The sequence below is a fragment of the Phacochoerus africanus genome, chromosome 9 (genome assembly GCF_016906955.1).
Source record: "Phacochoerus africanus isolate WHEZ1 chromosome 9, ROS_Pafr_v1, whole genome shotgun sequence".
Classification (NCBI taxonomy): Eukaryota; Metazoa; Chordata; class Mammalia; order Artiodactyla; family Suidae; genus Phacochoerus; species Phacochoerus africanus.
In genome coordinates this window covers 39,833,896-39,850,071 of record NC_062552.1, presented here as the reverse complement: position 1 = coordinate 39,850,071, position 16,176 = coordinate 39,833,896, and the positions used below count along the sequence as shown (strand labels likewise).

The 16,176-nt window shown below is 52.3% G+C and overlaps 1 protein-coding gene across 1 annotated transcript; it reads left to right on the top strand.

The window, feature by feature from the left end:
- The first annotated feature begins 596 nt into the window (after positions 1-596).
- Positions 597-15,982, top strand: MRPS18A (mitochondrial ribosomal protein S18A). Its single transcript, XM_047794606.1, has 6 exons — positions 597-751; positions 7,389-7,420; positions 10,025-10,132; positions 12,547-12,670; positions 12,851-12,920; positions 15,621-15,982. Exons 1-6 carry the CDS (start codon positions 640-642, stop codon positions 15,763-15,765), a joined length of 591 nt encoding a protein of 196 aa, XP_047650562.1. The 5' UTR covers positions 597-639; the 3' UTR covers positions 15,766-15,982.
- Positions 15,983-16,176: the final 194 nt, after the last annotated feature.

The window sequence follows — 16,176 nt, the reverse complement described above, 5'->3', positions numbered from 1 at the left end:
GGTGAGGAAACGCATTATACAAATACACGCAAAGCTGAAACTAGGCCGAGTACAAAGATGGAGAGGTATCTGGTGCTGAGAACCAGTAACTGGGAAGTTAAGAAAGACTCCACAGTGTAAGTGAAGTCTGAACTGACCCCTGAGAAATACGTTTACCAGCCAAAGGAAAGCGCTGAGACAAAAGAATTAAACACCAAGGGAGGGAGGGGCGGGGGCGGGGTATTAATTCAATCCCAGGTCTACGGGATAGCTGCTGTTTCAAACCATTTCAACCTCGCCGGTAGAGACCGAGACCCAGTCTCAAGAAGCTGAAAATCCACATCTGACCAGCAAAAAAGAAAAAGTTTTAAAGAAATGGGGTAGTGCGGGTGATTTTACCGAAGCAGCCTGCCAGGAAACGAAGGCGACCTTGGAGACTTTGAGGACTTGCAGACAGGAGCTAAAGACCTCCCCTGGACCCTCGGAATAAGGTATAGGATTGACACAGACTCAGCTCAAAACCCGAGAGGTGAGGAAATGTAAATGACCTAAATAACGGAGCGGGAAACCCACAAGACGCACACTTCCTGCCAACCACTGCGGCTGCGCGCGCGCCGTTCCGGAAGCGGAAGTGCACAAAGGTCGGGATTGGTTTTCAAGATGGTGGTTCTCAATGTTCTGGTGTCTGGCTGTGGACGGCTACTCCGAGGGCTCCTGGCAGGCCCGGCCGCGACCAGCTGGGCTCGGCCTCCATCTCGCGGCTTTAGAGAAGGTGAGTCCTCGGTCCTGGTGACCTCCTAAGGTTGAAGTGAAGAAGCGAAGTTTGCTTCCTTAAGCCCCCTTGCGCCCCTCCCTCCCTGTCCTTCTTGCGGTTCTGAAACGTCGGAAATGCTGGCGCTCCCGAGTGCTTGAAATCCCTTTCCACATCATGATGCTGTAACCTTAATCTCTCACCCAGCGTGAGTGCCCTCACGGGGACGGAGATCGGAGAGAAAGGCTTGCTTATTTAGCAAGGGCAGAAAAGAAACATGTCCCAGGATTCAAAAAAGCTCTTGCTTAGGGTCTGCGTCGTAATTCGTTCCGTATTCTTCGGGCGGCCGCCTCCTTCATTAAAGATTTCCTGCGCCATCCGGAAAGGACATCTCAATTGAAGATTCGTTCCTTCCCGAGGGCCTCCTTTTCCAGCTTCTCACCTGAAAATGCTGTAATCCAATAGTGGCTTTTCTGTCCAGTCTCCCTGAGAAGTAGAGGCTAAAGTGGAAAGGCGGCTGAACCGCTGAACTAGAGGCATATGCTGGATGGTGGTTCTACTTTTCATTAATCTTAAATCTTGGACAGGCAGCCTGATTCTAGTATTGAGCCGGGAGCTTACTGACGGCCAAGTTCTGTATTGAAAGCTTTCAAGGGATTTTGGAAAAAATGAAAATACAGCCCTTTTCCTGAGAAGTTAGGTTCTAATAAGGTGGTGTGTATATATTAGGAATTTACATGAGAAAGTACAGGGAGATTCAGTTACCGGAAACAGCAAACCCTATTAGAAGTTTTCATGAAGGGGATGTGTCTTTAATAAGCTCATAAAAGGATGGAATCTGGCAGTGAATGAAAAGATCTTTCAGGACAAAGCCTTCCTTTGTACACTGCTGGAAACAGGAAAGGATGAGTGATGTGCAAACGAAGTGAAGTGGGGTTTTTTGTTTGTTGCTTGCTTGTTTTTAAGATTCTGGCATAGTATTGACCATCACATCCTCTAACTAAAACTGAGATGTATCCAGAGGAAAATAGAGATCATTGTTGTCAGAGGGAGCAGAAAAGTCTAAAAAGAAGAGCCCATTGGAGAGAACATTGAATTTATCTCAGAAGAGGTCCCTTTTTTTAGCTTTCAAACAGCAACTTCCATGGAATGGCAGACAAGGAATCCAGTTTGGGGAAATCAGAGATAATTCATGAAGAATGGAAATAGATGGATTTGAAGAATTTAGCTGTAAAAGGAAGGTGGAACGGTTTGCTAGAAAGAACAACAAAATCTGCATACTGCCTGGTTAGATAAACTCATTGATAAAGAAAGACACCAAAGAGATCATGCTGTTGATAGAAAGGACTTGCATAAGGTGTTTCATCTGTTGCCATGCTACAAAATGGGCATGTGCCCATAACATTTTCGAGGGTGTCTACCAAATGTCAGATACTAACAGCTGCAATTTACACATCCTTATGAAATTCATAGTTGAAAATAGTTCTTTGCTATCTATGTTCCCAGGGGATAGGCTAGAAGATTAGTTTTGGTTTTTTACAAAGGAGTATTTGAGATTCACATTTTTCAGTTGGCAAGTTTGTGAAGTGATGGGCTATGTTATGAGATGGGTCTTTGAAGTCTTCCTTGCCATTTATACTTGAGTTGGTAGCTCCTATTGCTCATTGTCATACTTAAAAGCTAAATAATTGAATTGAAGTGATCTTTACCTGAAGGCATTAGCATATTCTGTATTTTTCTTGAGACCCACCTATCTCTAGAGCCTTTGAATGAAAAAAGTTTCTCTTGATATTCTATCCATTATATGTGAGGCATAAAGTATTACACATATAGCTAATTTTGACTGGTCCCAGCTGGTATATTTGACGTACAAATAATATTGCACACTTAGAATTTAAAGTTGTCGGGGAAGAAGGTGGGTGTCTTGCTAAAAACATTCAAGCATTCTACTTTTCTTTCTTTTTTTCTTTTTCTTCTTTTTGGCCACATTTGTGATCTAAGCCGTAGCTGTGGCAACACCAGATCCTTAACCCACAGTATCAGGCCAGGGATCGAATCTGCATCCCAGTGCTCCTAAGATGCCACCGATCCCGTTGCGCCGCAATGGGAACTTCAGGTATTCTACTCTTCAAAGTATCAGATCATCCTCTTTAACTTTAGTCAGAGTTCATAGGCACCCAGCACCACTGCTCTTGCCTGTAGAAACACTCAGTCTAAAGCAGTAGGTCTCAGTTGGGGACAGTTTTGTCTCTCGGAACATTTGGCAGTGTCGAGAGATATTTTTGGTTGTCACAGCTGGTACTCCTGGCATCTTGTTGGTAGAGACCAGGGATGCTGCTAAACGATGTTTAATCTTAAAATGCACAGGACAGCCCCACACAACAAAGAACCACCTGGGCCAAAGTATCAGTCCTGCCGCTGTTGAAAAAGCCTGGTCTCAAGTTTGGCAGAGGGATACACAAAACCAAAAAAGATGATTATGGGAGAAGCAAGACTAAAGGGAAACAAAAATGGAGATTGTGGTTTACTTGCTGCAAGCACTGTGCTAGGTTTTCCACACACATTTATCTCAACAGTCCTTAAAGGTGAATATTACTGGCATTTTTACAAGTGAGGAAATCTGATCCAGAGGTGTCCAGTGGCTGCTCAGCCTCACACAGCCGTTAAGTGGAGGCGTTGGAAGTACAGCCAGTGCTCTTCCCTGTCCACCAGCGATATCACCTTGGTACTCCCTGGCAGGGTTTCTCTTTGGTTCCCTCCCTTCCCTGAAAGCTCTCATCGCTTACCTTGCTGGGGACCGTTTAGTGCTTTCATGATTGACACTGTCAGACTTAGCAAAGATTGTGTTGTACCTCAGTCCTGCCTTCTCATTCTTAGAACCCTTGTGAAGAAAATACATTTAAAACAAGAAAATTAAACACATCTGACTATCTGAATTAACGGTGATGATCTATCAGCCCCTCCGAGCAGAGTGTGTTGAAATGAGTAAAGGCTAAAGGGAATCTTCTTCCTCTTTTCCAGTTAGCTAAGGAGCTTGCTGGAGGACAGCCCTAAAACGAAAAGCTTTGAGGGAGGAGCGAGCAAATTAGGGGCTTTAAAGAACCCAGCAGACATAGTCCAGAGTAACCTGCTAGTGGAGGTTTTTGTGCAGCAGTAACACTCTTCATTGGAAGGCTAGTACAGAGGGACATTCCCTCAGGGGTCCAAGGGAAAAGGAGGGGGTAGGTGATGAGAGAATCCGAAAACGTTAGTGGCAGAATTAAAGATGAACAGAAGGGAGCAGCGCTTGAATAAGAAAGGAGTTGGAGAAAAGTTGTCAATGGCCACACTTCCCAAATGGGCGCTCTACTCCCTGGCCCCACATGAGACCGCCTTTTAGCCACCTTGCCTGGCCACACTTCCCAAATGGGCGCTCTACTCCCTGGCCCCACACGAGACCGCCTTTTAGTCACCTTGCCGTTCGACTACTCCATCCCTTTGCACTCTGCTCAAGAGTTCCTGGATCCTTTGGTCCTTGGGCACTTCCTGCAGCAGTGCCCTCCACTCCGGCTCACTTCCTCCTTTACTAAACAGTTGGGTCTTTATTCTGCTGTCATTCACTGTGTCTGTGTTTGCGTGGCCGTCAGGGTCTTTTTACGTTCACTGCGATCTCACCGTGATGCTGTTTGCTCTAGACTGTTATAATTCAGTTATCTTGGACTCCATCCTAGGCGAGTATTTACTGAAGTACTCAAAGGACCTCTTTACGAGGCATAGACTTTATTAGAGTGAAGTTCCCGTGCTTGGTTCAGTTCCCTTTTCTCCTCTAGGGCAAAGACTGTGTCTCCAGTTCGGTTGGAGCTCTCCACGGTGGGTGGAAGCCAACTGTACTCGCCACGGGTGCACAAATGTGTTGCCTCATGTGGCACAGATTATTTAGTATGTATGACAAGTGACTGTCTTAGAAGATTTTGGCCCTTAAATCCTAGTTTAGAAAATTGCTTCATATCTTTCCTTAGTTTACTTGATACAGCCCTATCTCAGAACACAAGAGTGATCCTATCTTTTTCTAAACAAGTTTTCCATTAGTGACTAACAGTTCTCTGTTAGTCCAGCTTTTCTTAGCCACCCCCACTTCTCTTGAATGGAGAAGAGGCCAGGGACAAGCTGGATCTTAGGTTTTATTTGGTTTTGACATGTTTTTGTATGCAGGCTGAAAAGCAATATCATTTTGATTCCTATCTCCTGTTTTCAGAGGCTTGAAATCTACAAGGGTCTCTTCAGGCTCCAGCAGGCCCTCTGCCCCTGCACTGAGACACCGCCCGATCAGTCTAGGTCCCGTGAGTTCTCAGGTCATTCCTTCTGATTTGACAAATTGTCTCTAATAGATAAGCATCTGCCTATTGTTTTACCCACTGGCTTGTAGCGAGATGATTCACTGGCTCAGAGTTGCAGTGTGGGGAGCTCATGAGCAGTGGAGCTTGCCACGGGCTTTGATCTCTCTTCCAGGGGCCAGTGGGATGACTTCAGGGTTTGGTTCTCTGCCGGGAGTGATGTGTGTTTTGCTAGGCTTGTTTACCTCATGGTTCGGACCCAAGTGCCTCCACGGGGAGGGGAAGCACATGTTTGCCTGCTTCATCTCACGGCGACCTGAGTGGTACCAGAATGGGTCTCTCCTTCTGTTTCCTATCAGGTTTCTTAGAAACTCACCCCCTACCTGTTGTTGCTCAGGTCGGGCCACCCTTTGTCCCTCTCCCAACTTGGTTTGCAGAGCATCCTCCCGGGTGCCCGGCAGCCCTGCTGGGCTGGGGCAGTGCCCACCTTCCACCCCTCCCCCCAGGTTTGTGACTGTCCCCCTGCAGCTGTGCTGGCCTGACTGAGCACCAGGTTGAGTCTCACCCACATCCCATTTAGGCTGGTCTCTGTTTGGAACAAGTAGATCCATGTGTGGGGTGATACGATTTCTCTCCCAGGGAGAAACCGAGTTTGTGTTTGAATTGTTTAGGAACTCCAGTGTTCTCCGGGGAAAGCCTCGGGGCCTTTCTGGCCATTGGTACTCCTTTGGGTGTCTGGAGTTGAAGTCGAGGAACTCTCAGGTTGGTAGTTTGGCGTAATGAGGCTTTATGAATGGACAGGCCCAGAAAACAAATGGGGAGGGGGGATTCCAGGCAGTCTGTGTCCAATTAGGTGTCGGTCACAGACACACAGGGATCACAGATGCTGTTGTTGGGCCTCGGGTGGCTTAGAATTGCCTCACTTTTTTCCTCAGTCTCTTTCTCCCTTTATATTGTTTATTTTTTATTGCAAAAGCAGTACATGTTTACTTTAGAAACTAGGAAGTCACCTCCTGCCACCGCTAAGGGAAAACCAGTGTTACCCACCAGCATTACCCGTTTAGGTACGTGGCTGCAGGGGGTCTGTGAGCCTCCTGTAATCCGTGTCTAATTGTGTGTATGCTTATGGACATGTTTCTAGGGCGAGGTCCATGACTTTCATTAGATTCTCAAAGTTAACCTGAGGCTCTTTCTAATTTGAACTGCTTCTTTCCTTGGCTAGAGCTGAGTAGAACTAATTGTAGTAGCCAAGCTACAGTTAAAATATGGTTTTCGTATTTGGGGAGAGAGTTTGCAGCCCAGCTGTGTGCACTCACATTTTCTGTTACAGTAATGAGCAGTCAGAAGGGGACCGGGACACGTGTTTTGCTCCCTAGCATTTATTGAGCATCTGCAGTGTGCCAGTTCCTATGCTAGAAGCCATGGCTTCTCTCTTTCTGAAGAAACTGGGAGGCCAAGGGAGACTCTCCAAGAACTTTCTATTTGATTATCTTCGTTGAATGTGGGATGTGAGCTTGGTTGTGGTTCTGCCTTCTGGTTAAGTAAGAGGAAATGTGCCACCCGACATGTGTGCGACTTCATTGCCTTGCTCTCTCGGGTTCTCTTCTGACTGCCTCCCACCTAAACAGCCCAAGAGCTGAGGGAGTCCCACACAGTGGGGAACTGCAGTACTTCCCTTAAAGTCTGCCCGGACCCTAGGACCTAGGACCTAGTCCTAGTCTGCCTGGACTTTTCCACCCCTCTCCAGGGTGGAAAACAAAAGCACCCCTGTAGGGAGGGGAGAGGATTTGACTCACACAGCTTCAGCATGAGGACCTCAGGATGTTTTAGGAGTAAACTGGTCTCGCTGCTTATCTGCCACTGGGGCCCCTGGAGCAGTGTTTGTTCAGTGCTGTATCTTAAACTGCAAACTTGTCAAGGTCAGGAACCATGGTTGTCTGGTTCTTTTCTGAAAGGACACATGCAATGCGTACATTTGAAGGGGTTTTAGTGGCTTCTGCACCCACCCCACCCCCCCGCCCCCGGCTCCTCGCGCCATCCCCCTGATCCCTGCCCCAGCTCTTAGGCCATTACCACTGACAGTGGTAGGACAGGATCTTGCCAAGTCCCTTGACTAGAACCCAGGTCGTCTTGGCTTAGAAAGGCAGAGACAGTGTGGAGAGCCTTATCCCAGGCAGAGCCTTGGCACTGGGAAGCGAACCCAGCACACTTCCTCTTCCGGGTGGGGACTGTGAGAGCGTGCAGATGGAAGGCTCCGTTTCTCTGTGTGTGTAGCTGGAGCTGTTATTTGAACCTCCCCGTTCCTTATAAATGGCTGCCCTAATTTTTCCCCTTTATCTCTGCAGTGGTGGAGATCCAAGATGGGAAGACAACTATAGTGAGTACTGTTGAGTGGGCCACTTCTAACCTCTTTAACGCTTGGAGCTGCCTGTCTGCTCCTCTCAGGGAGGGAGGGAGGGAGGCCCCAGTTGGACTCCCAGCTTCAGGATCCACTCTCTCTGTGACCCTAAATCCCACAGTTTGCTATTTTTCACCTGTGTGCAAGAGTGTGTTGATCAGGAACAGTCACTGTGCCTGGACTGAGGCATCTGGTATCTGATTAGAGTTGGCCCTTGGGGAGTTCCCGTCATGGCTCAGTGGAAACAAATCTGAATAGCATCCATGAGGATGCAGGTTCACCCCCTGGCCTCGCTCAGTGGGTTAAGGTTCCTGCCTTGCTGTGGCTGTGGTATAGGCTGGCGGCTACAGCTCCGATTCAACCCCTAGCCTGGGAACCTCCATATGCTGTGGGTGCAGCCCCTAAAAAAAGGGGAAAAAAAATGACAGGGACTTAGAGGTTATTTGCTGATATGTTCTTTGGCAAGTGATAGTCAGTTTTCCAAAGGGGAGACCAAGGTAATGGCAAGACCAGAGAGAGTGAGTTGACCCCGGGCCAGAAGCCTGGATCTCTCTGTCTTTCCTTTCTGCCTAGGATGACGAAGCGCCTCCTTCAGTGATGTCGTTAGAAGGTGACATTCTCTGGGCCCTGAGCTCATAGCTGGCGCCCTGGCTTGTCTGCTGGTGAGAAAGTTAGAACAGTTCTTCACACACCCACTCCCTCCCTTCCCTCACCCGGCCCATCTCACTGCCCTTCCTCCAGGAGTCACGGGGCCTAGATTATCCTATAATCCCTAAAAGACAACGTTGTTTTCACATGGCCTTCCACGCCTCCAAGAAATCCTCAACCACTCCACAGAAGCTCCCAGAAGCCTCTGTAGCTTCCATGTCAACCAGGGATTTAACCCCTCTGGCAGCCAGCCAAGCTCCATCCTCCCCAAGGCTGTCTTATCCCCGGGACAGGCCCTTAGAGTTTCCTCTTTGGGTCCCCCCACCCCCCGCCCCCAGCACTCCCTCCCTCAGCCTTTTCACTGCCTAGCTTCAAACCAGTTCTTTCTAGGGGCCCCCATCCCCTGCGGGCACCTTTTTTGGTTCCCTTATTCAAAGCCGAAGCAAGAATTCACCCTGTAAACTCCGTGCTGACGGAGAGAAACACATCTGGGTTTTGAGAGTAAAGAGTGTGTTTCCTGTGGGGCATGAATTTGCTATTTGTGGAATGAACACAGAGGCCTGCGAGAGCCTGGGGGGAGGGAGCCCAGCCATGCCTGGAGAGGCACAGCGTGGCTGACTTGGGGTGTTATTCATTCTTTAGGGTCTCGCTTTCTTCTTCAGTGGAATGAGATCATGATGCCGCCCTCATTAGGTTGAGGGGTTAAATGAGATATAAGTGGACCATTATTAGCACAGAGCCAGGCCCTATAGTGGGGGGGTCAGCAAACATTACTCTCTCCCCACCCCCTCAGGCCCACCTTAACCCCCCTTAAGACCTTCTGTGTGCCTGCACACTTTCCCCAGCACTTGTCTCCAGTTCTGGCTCGCTGCAGTAGCTTTGGCAGAAAGGTAGTGGCAGCAACCTGCATGGCCAAGCCTTGCTTTGACCCCCTTCGCCTTTTGCAATTCTCCCCCCCCAGGACAGCGTTACTTCCCTCCCAAAGCCTCTCAAACCTGTCCCAACCTTACTCTCATAATCCGTGGCCTCAATCAGCAAGGCTTTCTGAACTCCCCCTCCTGCAATTGGAGCTGACTCCCCAAGCATAGGTTTATTGCAGTTGGTAATTCCAAGTCTGTGTCACAGGATACAGCAGCCACGGTGAAGGTCATTTCACACCTGGCCTCGACAGGGCTTGAACAGTGGCATCCAAAGTGATAGGATCACGTCCTCCCCTTGTGTTTTATGAGAGGGGAGAAGGGGGTGCACGCGGCCGTCTTCTTTGGCCTAGACCTGTTCTCTCAGGCCAGCGCTGTTGGCATTTTAGACTGGCTGATTCTCTGTTGTGGGGACTGACCTCTGTGTTGTAGAAACTTCCCACTAGAGGCCAGTAGCTCCCCATCCCCCTGTGGAGATGATCAGAGATGTCTGTCTCAGTCATTGTCCAGGGTCCCCTGGGAGGCAAATCATGCCTGGCTGAGGACCACTGGCATAGACTTATCCCCGTCAGCTAACGTGGAAGCTGCTGTTTCCTCTGAGAAGGATACGTGGGATGGAAGACAGACTGCCTTTGGGCGCCACATCCTTGCACAGTTTGAAATTTTTTACCATGTGCATTTATGACTTTTTCCCAAAGCAGGCAGAGGGCTCCATAATGTTGTGGGGCTTTTGTCTTTTTGAGGAAGGAAAGGTAGCAGTTAACTGATACAGCAAAGCCCCCTCCCTCTTGCCACCAGCATTAAGTCTGGTTTCTACTATCCTTGCAGGCCACCCCAAAGCCTAGTATCCAGCAACTGCAGAGCCACCACCACAGTTAGGCGGAGAGACCCATTGGCTGCTCCCACGAGGCCCCCAGAGAGGAAGGCTCACCAGCATTTCCTACCACTTGGGGGGCTGCCTGGGGACCAGAGGCTCCACCCAGCCCTCTCCCTCACTGGCTGTCTCTCTGCCTCCTAGATCGAAGGCCGAATCACAGAGACTCCCCAGGAAAGTCCAAACCCCCCCAACCCCACTGGTCAGTGCCCCATCTGTCGCTGGAACCTGAAGCACAAGTATAACTACGAGGTGAGTCTGAGCACAGACACACATTTGCACATCGAGGAGCTCGTGTTGCCCCTGGGCTTAAGCAGCATCTCATGAAGCCACCAAGACAGAAGCATCTTGTCCGGCGCTCTCCCTCCCGGCTGCACATCAATCACAGGGAAGGGAGTTCCCTGGTGGCCTGGCAGTTAAGGACTCACTGTTGTCACTGCTGAGGTCTGATCCTTAGCCCAGGAACTTCCACATGCCATGGAAGCAGCTAAAAACAAAAACAAAAAAAATACAGGGAGGTTTAAAAACTGTTCAGGCTCCACCCCCAGACATTGACTCCAGCAGCCTGGGCTAGAGCCCAGCCATCATTATTTTGGAAAGCGCCCTAGGTGATTCTAACATGCAGCAGGGTAGAGAGTCAGTGAATTAGTTCGTGTGATTCAGACCACCAGGGCCCTGGGGCCCAGTCTCAGGGCTGTGTTCCTGGGAAGCCGGGGGTGGGGGGCTGTGCGGGGATCAGGATCTGGGTTTGGCTTCCTCCTTCTGTACGGAGGGCATATCAGGAGAGCCCCAGGGTGATCTGAGGGCCCATTACTCTCTTTCCACATTGGACTTACAGAGACCTGTTTGCTGTGGCTCTTCCACAGCCGTGTGTCATGGAGAGATGGCGAGAGAGAAGTGTGTGTGAGCTGCATGCAGTGCTGCTCTGTGTGAAAGCACCTCCATGCCCTCATTCGCTTAGTTTTCACAGTATCCCCATCAAGTGGGTACTGTATTTATAGATGAGGAAATGTGAGGCATGGCGAAGTTAATGAGCTAGTGAATGTCAGAGCTGGGACGCAAACTCAGGGGTACAAAACCCAGGCAGGCCTGGGTCCCTGCTACCGTTCTCCATCATCTAGAGGTGGGGCGGGCCCGGGGCAAGACACAGCCCTGGAGAAACCCTCACTTGTCCTTCAGCGTTCTGTGGGTGATATTAAGCACCCTATTTTTAGGTTTCAGGTGATTCAGGCTCTGGGCCAGTGTGAGCTGCAGGTTGTCCCTGTGCCCCTCTGTGGAATAGGATGACTAAGGGCAGAGATCCCGGTCAGGTGGTGAGAGCAGGAGAGGCCACATGCCCATGGGATCTGAACAGAACAACCCAACTAATCTCCTGGGCTGGGAGCCTTGGCTTCAGGCCACCCCAAGGTGGGGGTGGGGGGTTCTGCCCTGCCCCAGCCTTCTGCTTCTGGCCACCTGGAGTAGCAGGGGACTTGCAGGCCATGGGGCAGTGTGCTCAGCTTCTTGTGACGTGGAAGTTAGTGGGGTGGTGACCCTGCTTGGCATCCCAGCTGCAGGTGAGGAGGTGACTCCCCCCCCACCCCACATGCCTGGCCACCGGAGAGCACTCTTCCTACCAGCCATTTCCAAGAAATGGACTTGGCTCTGTTTATTCAGCAGGAGAAATCCAATCCCCTCCAAGGTGAAGCCTGAAGAAGTTGTTTTCGTTTTACCCCTTCCTGCTCAGGACACCACCAGCCTGGCTGCACAAAGCTATCGGCTTGTTTGGCAGCCTGCAGTGGGGGCGCTGAGGCTGTGAGCCCAGTGTATTAGCCCTGGATAATCCAATCCAAATTCTTTTTTATCAGATTCTGAAGATTACAGGGGTGGGGATTGGGGGCCTGGGTCCCCTGGGAGCTGTCCAGTGACTAAAACAAATCTGCGGTTATGCAGCAAGGGAGCGAGGCACCTGCCAGGGCAGCGAATCAGTTTGTGGACCAGGACTTTGCGGAAGGGCCGGCCACGCCCCTTGGGGTGGGCGGGGCGGGAGACTTATTTAACCCCCTCAGCCAGATGGTGAGAGTTGGGAGGGAAAGTGGTCTCTCTTGATTCTGGCTCTGTTTATCCCTCTTTCCTTGATTCAGTACAAAGCAGTCTGATGGCTCAAAGAAAGCCCAAGAATCCATTTACATCTGGTCCCAAGGGCTTGGAAAGACCTGGGATTTAACCTCTCAACCCTGGCCCCTTCGTCTTCAGCTCGTTGCTGCCTGGGGCTTCAGAGGGAACAGCAGACTGTAGGGGGCTCTCCACGGGTCCTCTAGCCTGTGGCACGTAGGCTGGGGGCAGAAGAGGTGGAGGTTTTCCCCTCTTGGGCAGAAGTACAGAACATACCCTGCGACACCCAAGAAGAGCAGACCTTTCATCACCAGGGAAGGTGTCAGTGTGTTCTCGTTCGCTAACCTAGTCTCTGAAAAGACCATCTCACGGAGGAGCTGAGCGCTCTTGGGGTGGTAAGAGGGTCAGGAAATCTAGCTAAGTGGGGATTGAAGTCTTAGGAGGGTGGAGGCCGCAGGCCCGTGCGCAAAGCTCTGTGGAGGGATTTGGTCTCAGGTCGGTTCCAGAGGGAGGCTTCAGCCCCTCGCAGTCCCTCCAGATGACTCTCCTCTCCTATTTTCTGTTACCACCAGGATGTTCTGCTGCTCAGCCAGTTCATCCGGCCACACGGGGGCATGCTGCCCCGAAGAATCACAGGCCTGTGCCAGGAGGAGCACCTCAAAATTGAGGAGTGTGTGAAGATGGCCCACCGAGCAGGTAGAAGGCCCCTCGGGGCTAAGAGGGCAGGGGGCTGTGGGCACCACTTCCACCCTCCAGCTGCCCCATGGTCCAGCCCCTCCTGGACTGGCTTCATGACACGCACCCGCCTGGGCCAGCCTCCCACCCCCTTGGGCTTTCCCTCCAGCCATCCCCTTAAGTACTCCTCCCTCCACTCAGGTCTGCTCCCAAATCACAGGCCGAAGCTTCCCGAAGGATTTGTTCCAAAGAGCAAACCCCGACTTAACAGGTAAGCCACCTTGGGTGTCAGCACCCAGAGAGTTCTGCAGGCCCTCTGCCCTCGCTGGGGAAGCCGCCTCCTGGAGCTCGTCCCACGGCTCAGAAAAGCCAGAGTGCTCCACCCCCCACCCCCCCACTCCCCATGCTCGGTCCCACACTGCAGTTGCCACTGTGCGCGCCTCTGTTACCCTCCCAGCCAGCCTCGGCCTCCCTCCTTGGCTCTCCCCCGCCCTTAGCATGGGGTAAAGGGGTAAGAAGGTCTGCTGCTCGGGTATTAGAATGTGCTAATCCTCTGTTTATGACATCATACTGGGTTGCTATGGGAATGTCAGAGCGCTTCTACAAACCTTCAGTCATAGCACCAGGGTTATTAAAGGGCAGAATGAGGCCTTAGAAATGGAAATGAGAGGGCTCTCATGGCAGAGCCACTGGGTAGAGCTCTACAAATCCGACACTGCAGAACTTCAAGGCTGCCTCCACGTCGACTAGGTTGCGAATAGTGCTCTTAGAGTTGTGCAGTCAGCGACCTGCACAGCTACACGTGGCGCTCCGTGAGGTCCCGAGGTTCTACAGAGGAGGAGAGGAAGGCCCCTAGATCCTGGAATCCATCAGTCTGCCTTCCAGCCTAAGCAGGGTGGCCCCTCTGGTGTAGAAATAGATTTTTGTTTAACACCCAAAAAGTCATCTCTGATGATAACCATATCACATACTCCTAGCACTACAGTATCCCTTTGTTGAGAGTAGGTCTGTGTCTGTAAAGTTGATGTTGGTGTTTTTTCTTGTTCCCCCCATCAGTGGCCCCTCCCTCCTTCAGCCTATCCTGACACCACTGAAACTGCGGTCTGTGGTTAAAGCAAAGCAAGACACTCTGCCCGCAGCAAACCTCCTAGGCTGATCCCCAACAGAAGCCAGGCATGGAGCATAGGAGGCCATGGATTGCTGGGCTGGGGGCACAGGGCCAGCACTAGGGCTTCACGGACGCCTGGCCACCTGCACCGCCCACACTGCTAGCTAGGCCATCTGCCAGCAGCCCTGAGGGAATGGGACATATTAACCTCTTTCTGTCTTTCCCAAAAATGCTGTGGACCATTTGGGGGTTGAGCCCACCCCCGCCCTGACTTGTTCAGAGACAGCAGCAGGCCTCAGGACACAATCCATCCTGCCCTCGGGCCTTTGAAGCAAAGCCAGACTCCCTCCCATATATCCGGTGTCCTTTAACGTGACACAGGATTGATGACGTGTGGGGGCTCTAAGGTTGCAAAAGGCCACCCTGGGGAGGAGAGGGAGTCCTGGCTATGAGGGAGGTTGATTCCTTACAAGGGACATTATGATTCCATCCAAAGGTCCTTGAGCTGCCAGGCACTGGCCTAGGCCCTCCTGGACCCCGGGGAGCCACGCTTCCTCCTTCCTCACCCCTTCGGGAGAGGTAGGAGAAAGGAGCCTTGGTGCTTCTTAGAGCTGGAGTGACCCCAGAGAGCTGGCCAGAGGCCCCGGCCCTCTCCCCGTGGCTGGCTGCTCTGTGTGGCACAGGCCTCAGGTCCAGGGACAGCTAAAGCCTGGCTTCCTGAGGTCTCTCCAGGGCGAGGGGGAAAGGACAGCTTTGGGGCAACAGCTTCGGAGGACCCAGTCAGCCTTCGGGTTTTCTGGGTCTTCAGATCTGGTAGGCACCCCTTTGGGGGATTCTGCTCCCACAGCCCACTTCTCCACCCATCCCCCTAACCCCCCAAAGCCTGGAGCCTGCCACATGCTGCCGTCCCTTTACCCTTACTCTCCTGCCGGCGCAGCACCACCAGCCCGCCGCACAGGTGCACCCGCTGGGGCGCTGACAGACCAGGACACGGGGAAGGCTGCTCCCGCCTGCCCCCCGCACCCCACAGCTCTTTACTTCCTCTCCCGGCAGAAGACGGAGGTCCAGGGAGCTCAATGGAAATATATACATCAGCAGCCATTTTTTCACTGGTATCTAAAAGTTTCAGCCACAGTTATTAATTTTTTTAATTAAGCCTCTCATTTGAGGGTCCCTGGAGGCAGCTGGGTTGAGCCGCAACCTAACATGGAAGCAGGGGAGGATCCTGGCCTTTGCCATGGTTGAGCTTTCAAGACAAAGGGTGGGCCTCTCTGGACGGGATCCAGGTTTCGTTCTGGACGGAGCAAACCCCAGTCCAGCCGGCGTGGGCCACTTTTCCGGGAACCGTCAGGGCCCTGCCATCCCCAGAGGGGGTCAGAGGACTATGGGCGGCAGCCATCTTTCCCCGCACCCACTCACAAGAACCTTCCTGGGCTAGGACTGCACCCACAGGCCCTCACCCTTGGCTCCTGTCGTGGGTTGGGGGAGGGGCTGCCCAGGCTTGTTCCCTGAAGGCTGGAGGGGGGGGTGTGCAGGGCAGATGAGCCAAGTGGGGCAGAGGGAAGGTCTCCTCCAGGCCCTTACGTCAGCCTCCTCTCCCCACGGCTGCGCAGCCTCTTCCTCCGCCTCCTCCCCCAGCAGATACACACAAACATTGACAACTCATCAGGATCAAGGGCGCACGTGGCCTTGTGCAGCCTGGCCCTGGCCACACACGCCTGCAGCAGCAGGAGCCCAACCCATCTGTTTACAGCACACTTGGCGGTGGCTCCCAGGAAAAGCCCCTTCTCAGGAAAGGAAAACTGGCAAAAGGATTTGGTGGGCCGCCAGCCCTCACAGCTGCCTCCCGTCCTCCCTCCACAGGTACCTGACCCGCTGGTCTCCCCGCTCCGTCAAGCCCATCTACAACAAAGGCCACCGCTGGAACAAGGTGCGCATGCCTGTGGGGTCCCCCCTCCTGAAGGACAACGTCTCCTACTCGGGCAGGCCCCTGCTGCTGTACCACTGACTGAGGCAGCTCCGCCCGCACTCCACCCCAGCCCGCCCGACGGCCCGGCTCTTCCAGTATTGTCAATGCAAGGGACAGCAGGACCCCCTCCAGGGGCCAGGCAGGGCAGTCGGGTCCCCGGGCAGCTGCCAGGGGCTCAGGCCTGGCCTGGGTTCAGCGCTGACGGGTGGGAGCTTGGCCCAAAGGAATCTTATAAAACAAGGCTCTTACCCTCCCACCGGGTGTGCGCTCATTGCCTGGGAAGTGCGGGGAGCTTGGCTCGCTTCCAGCCAGTTACTGAGCAGAATCGCTCATCTTTTGTGATGGGCCACGTGAATGCAGTGGAATTCATGGGCCAGACAGGTTCCCTTCCTCACTACTGACCGCTCTTAGCTCTTGGGCCTGGGCAGGCTGCAAGGAGGAGGTGAGTTG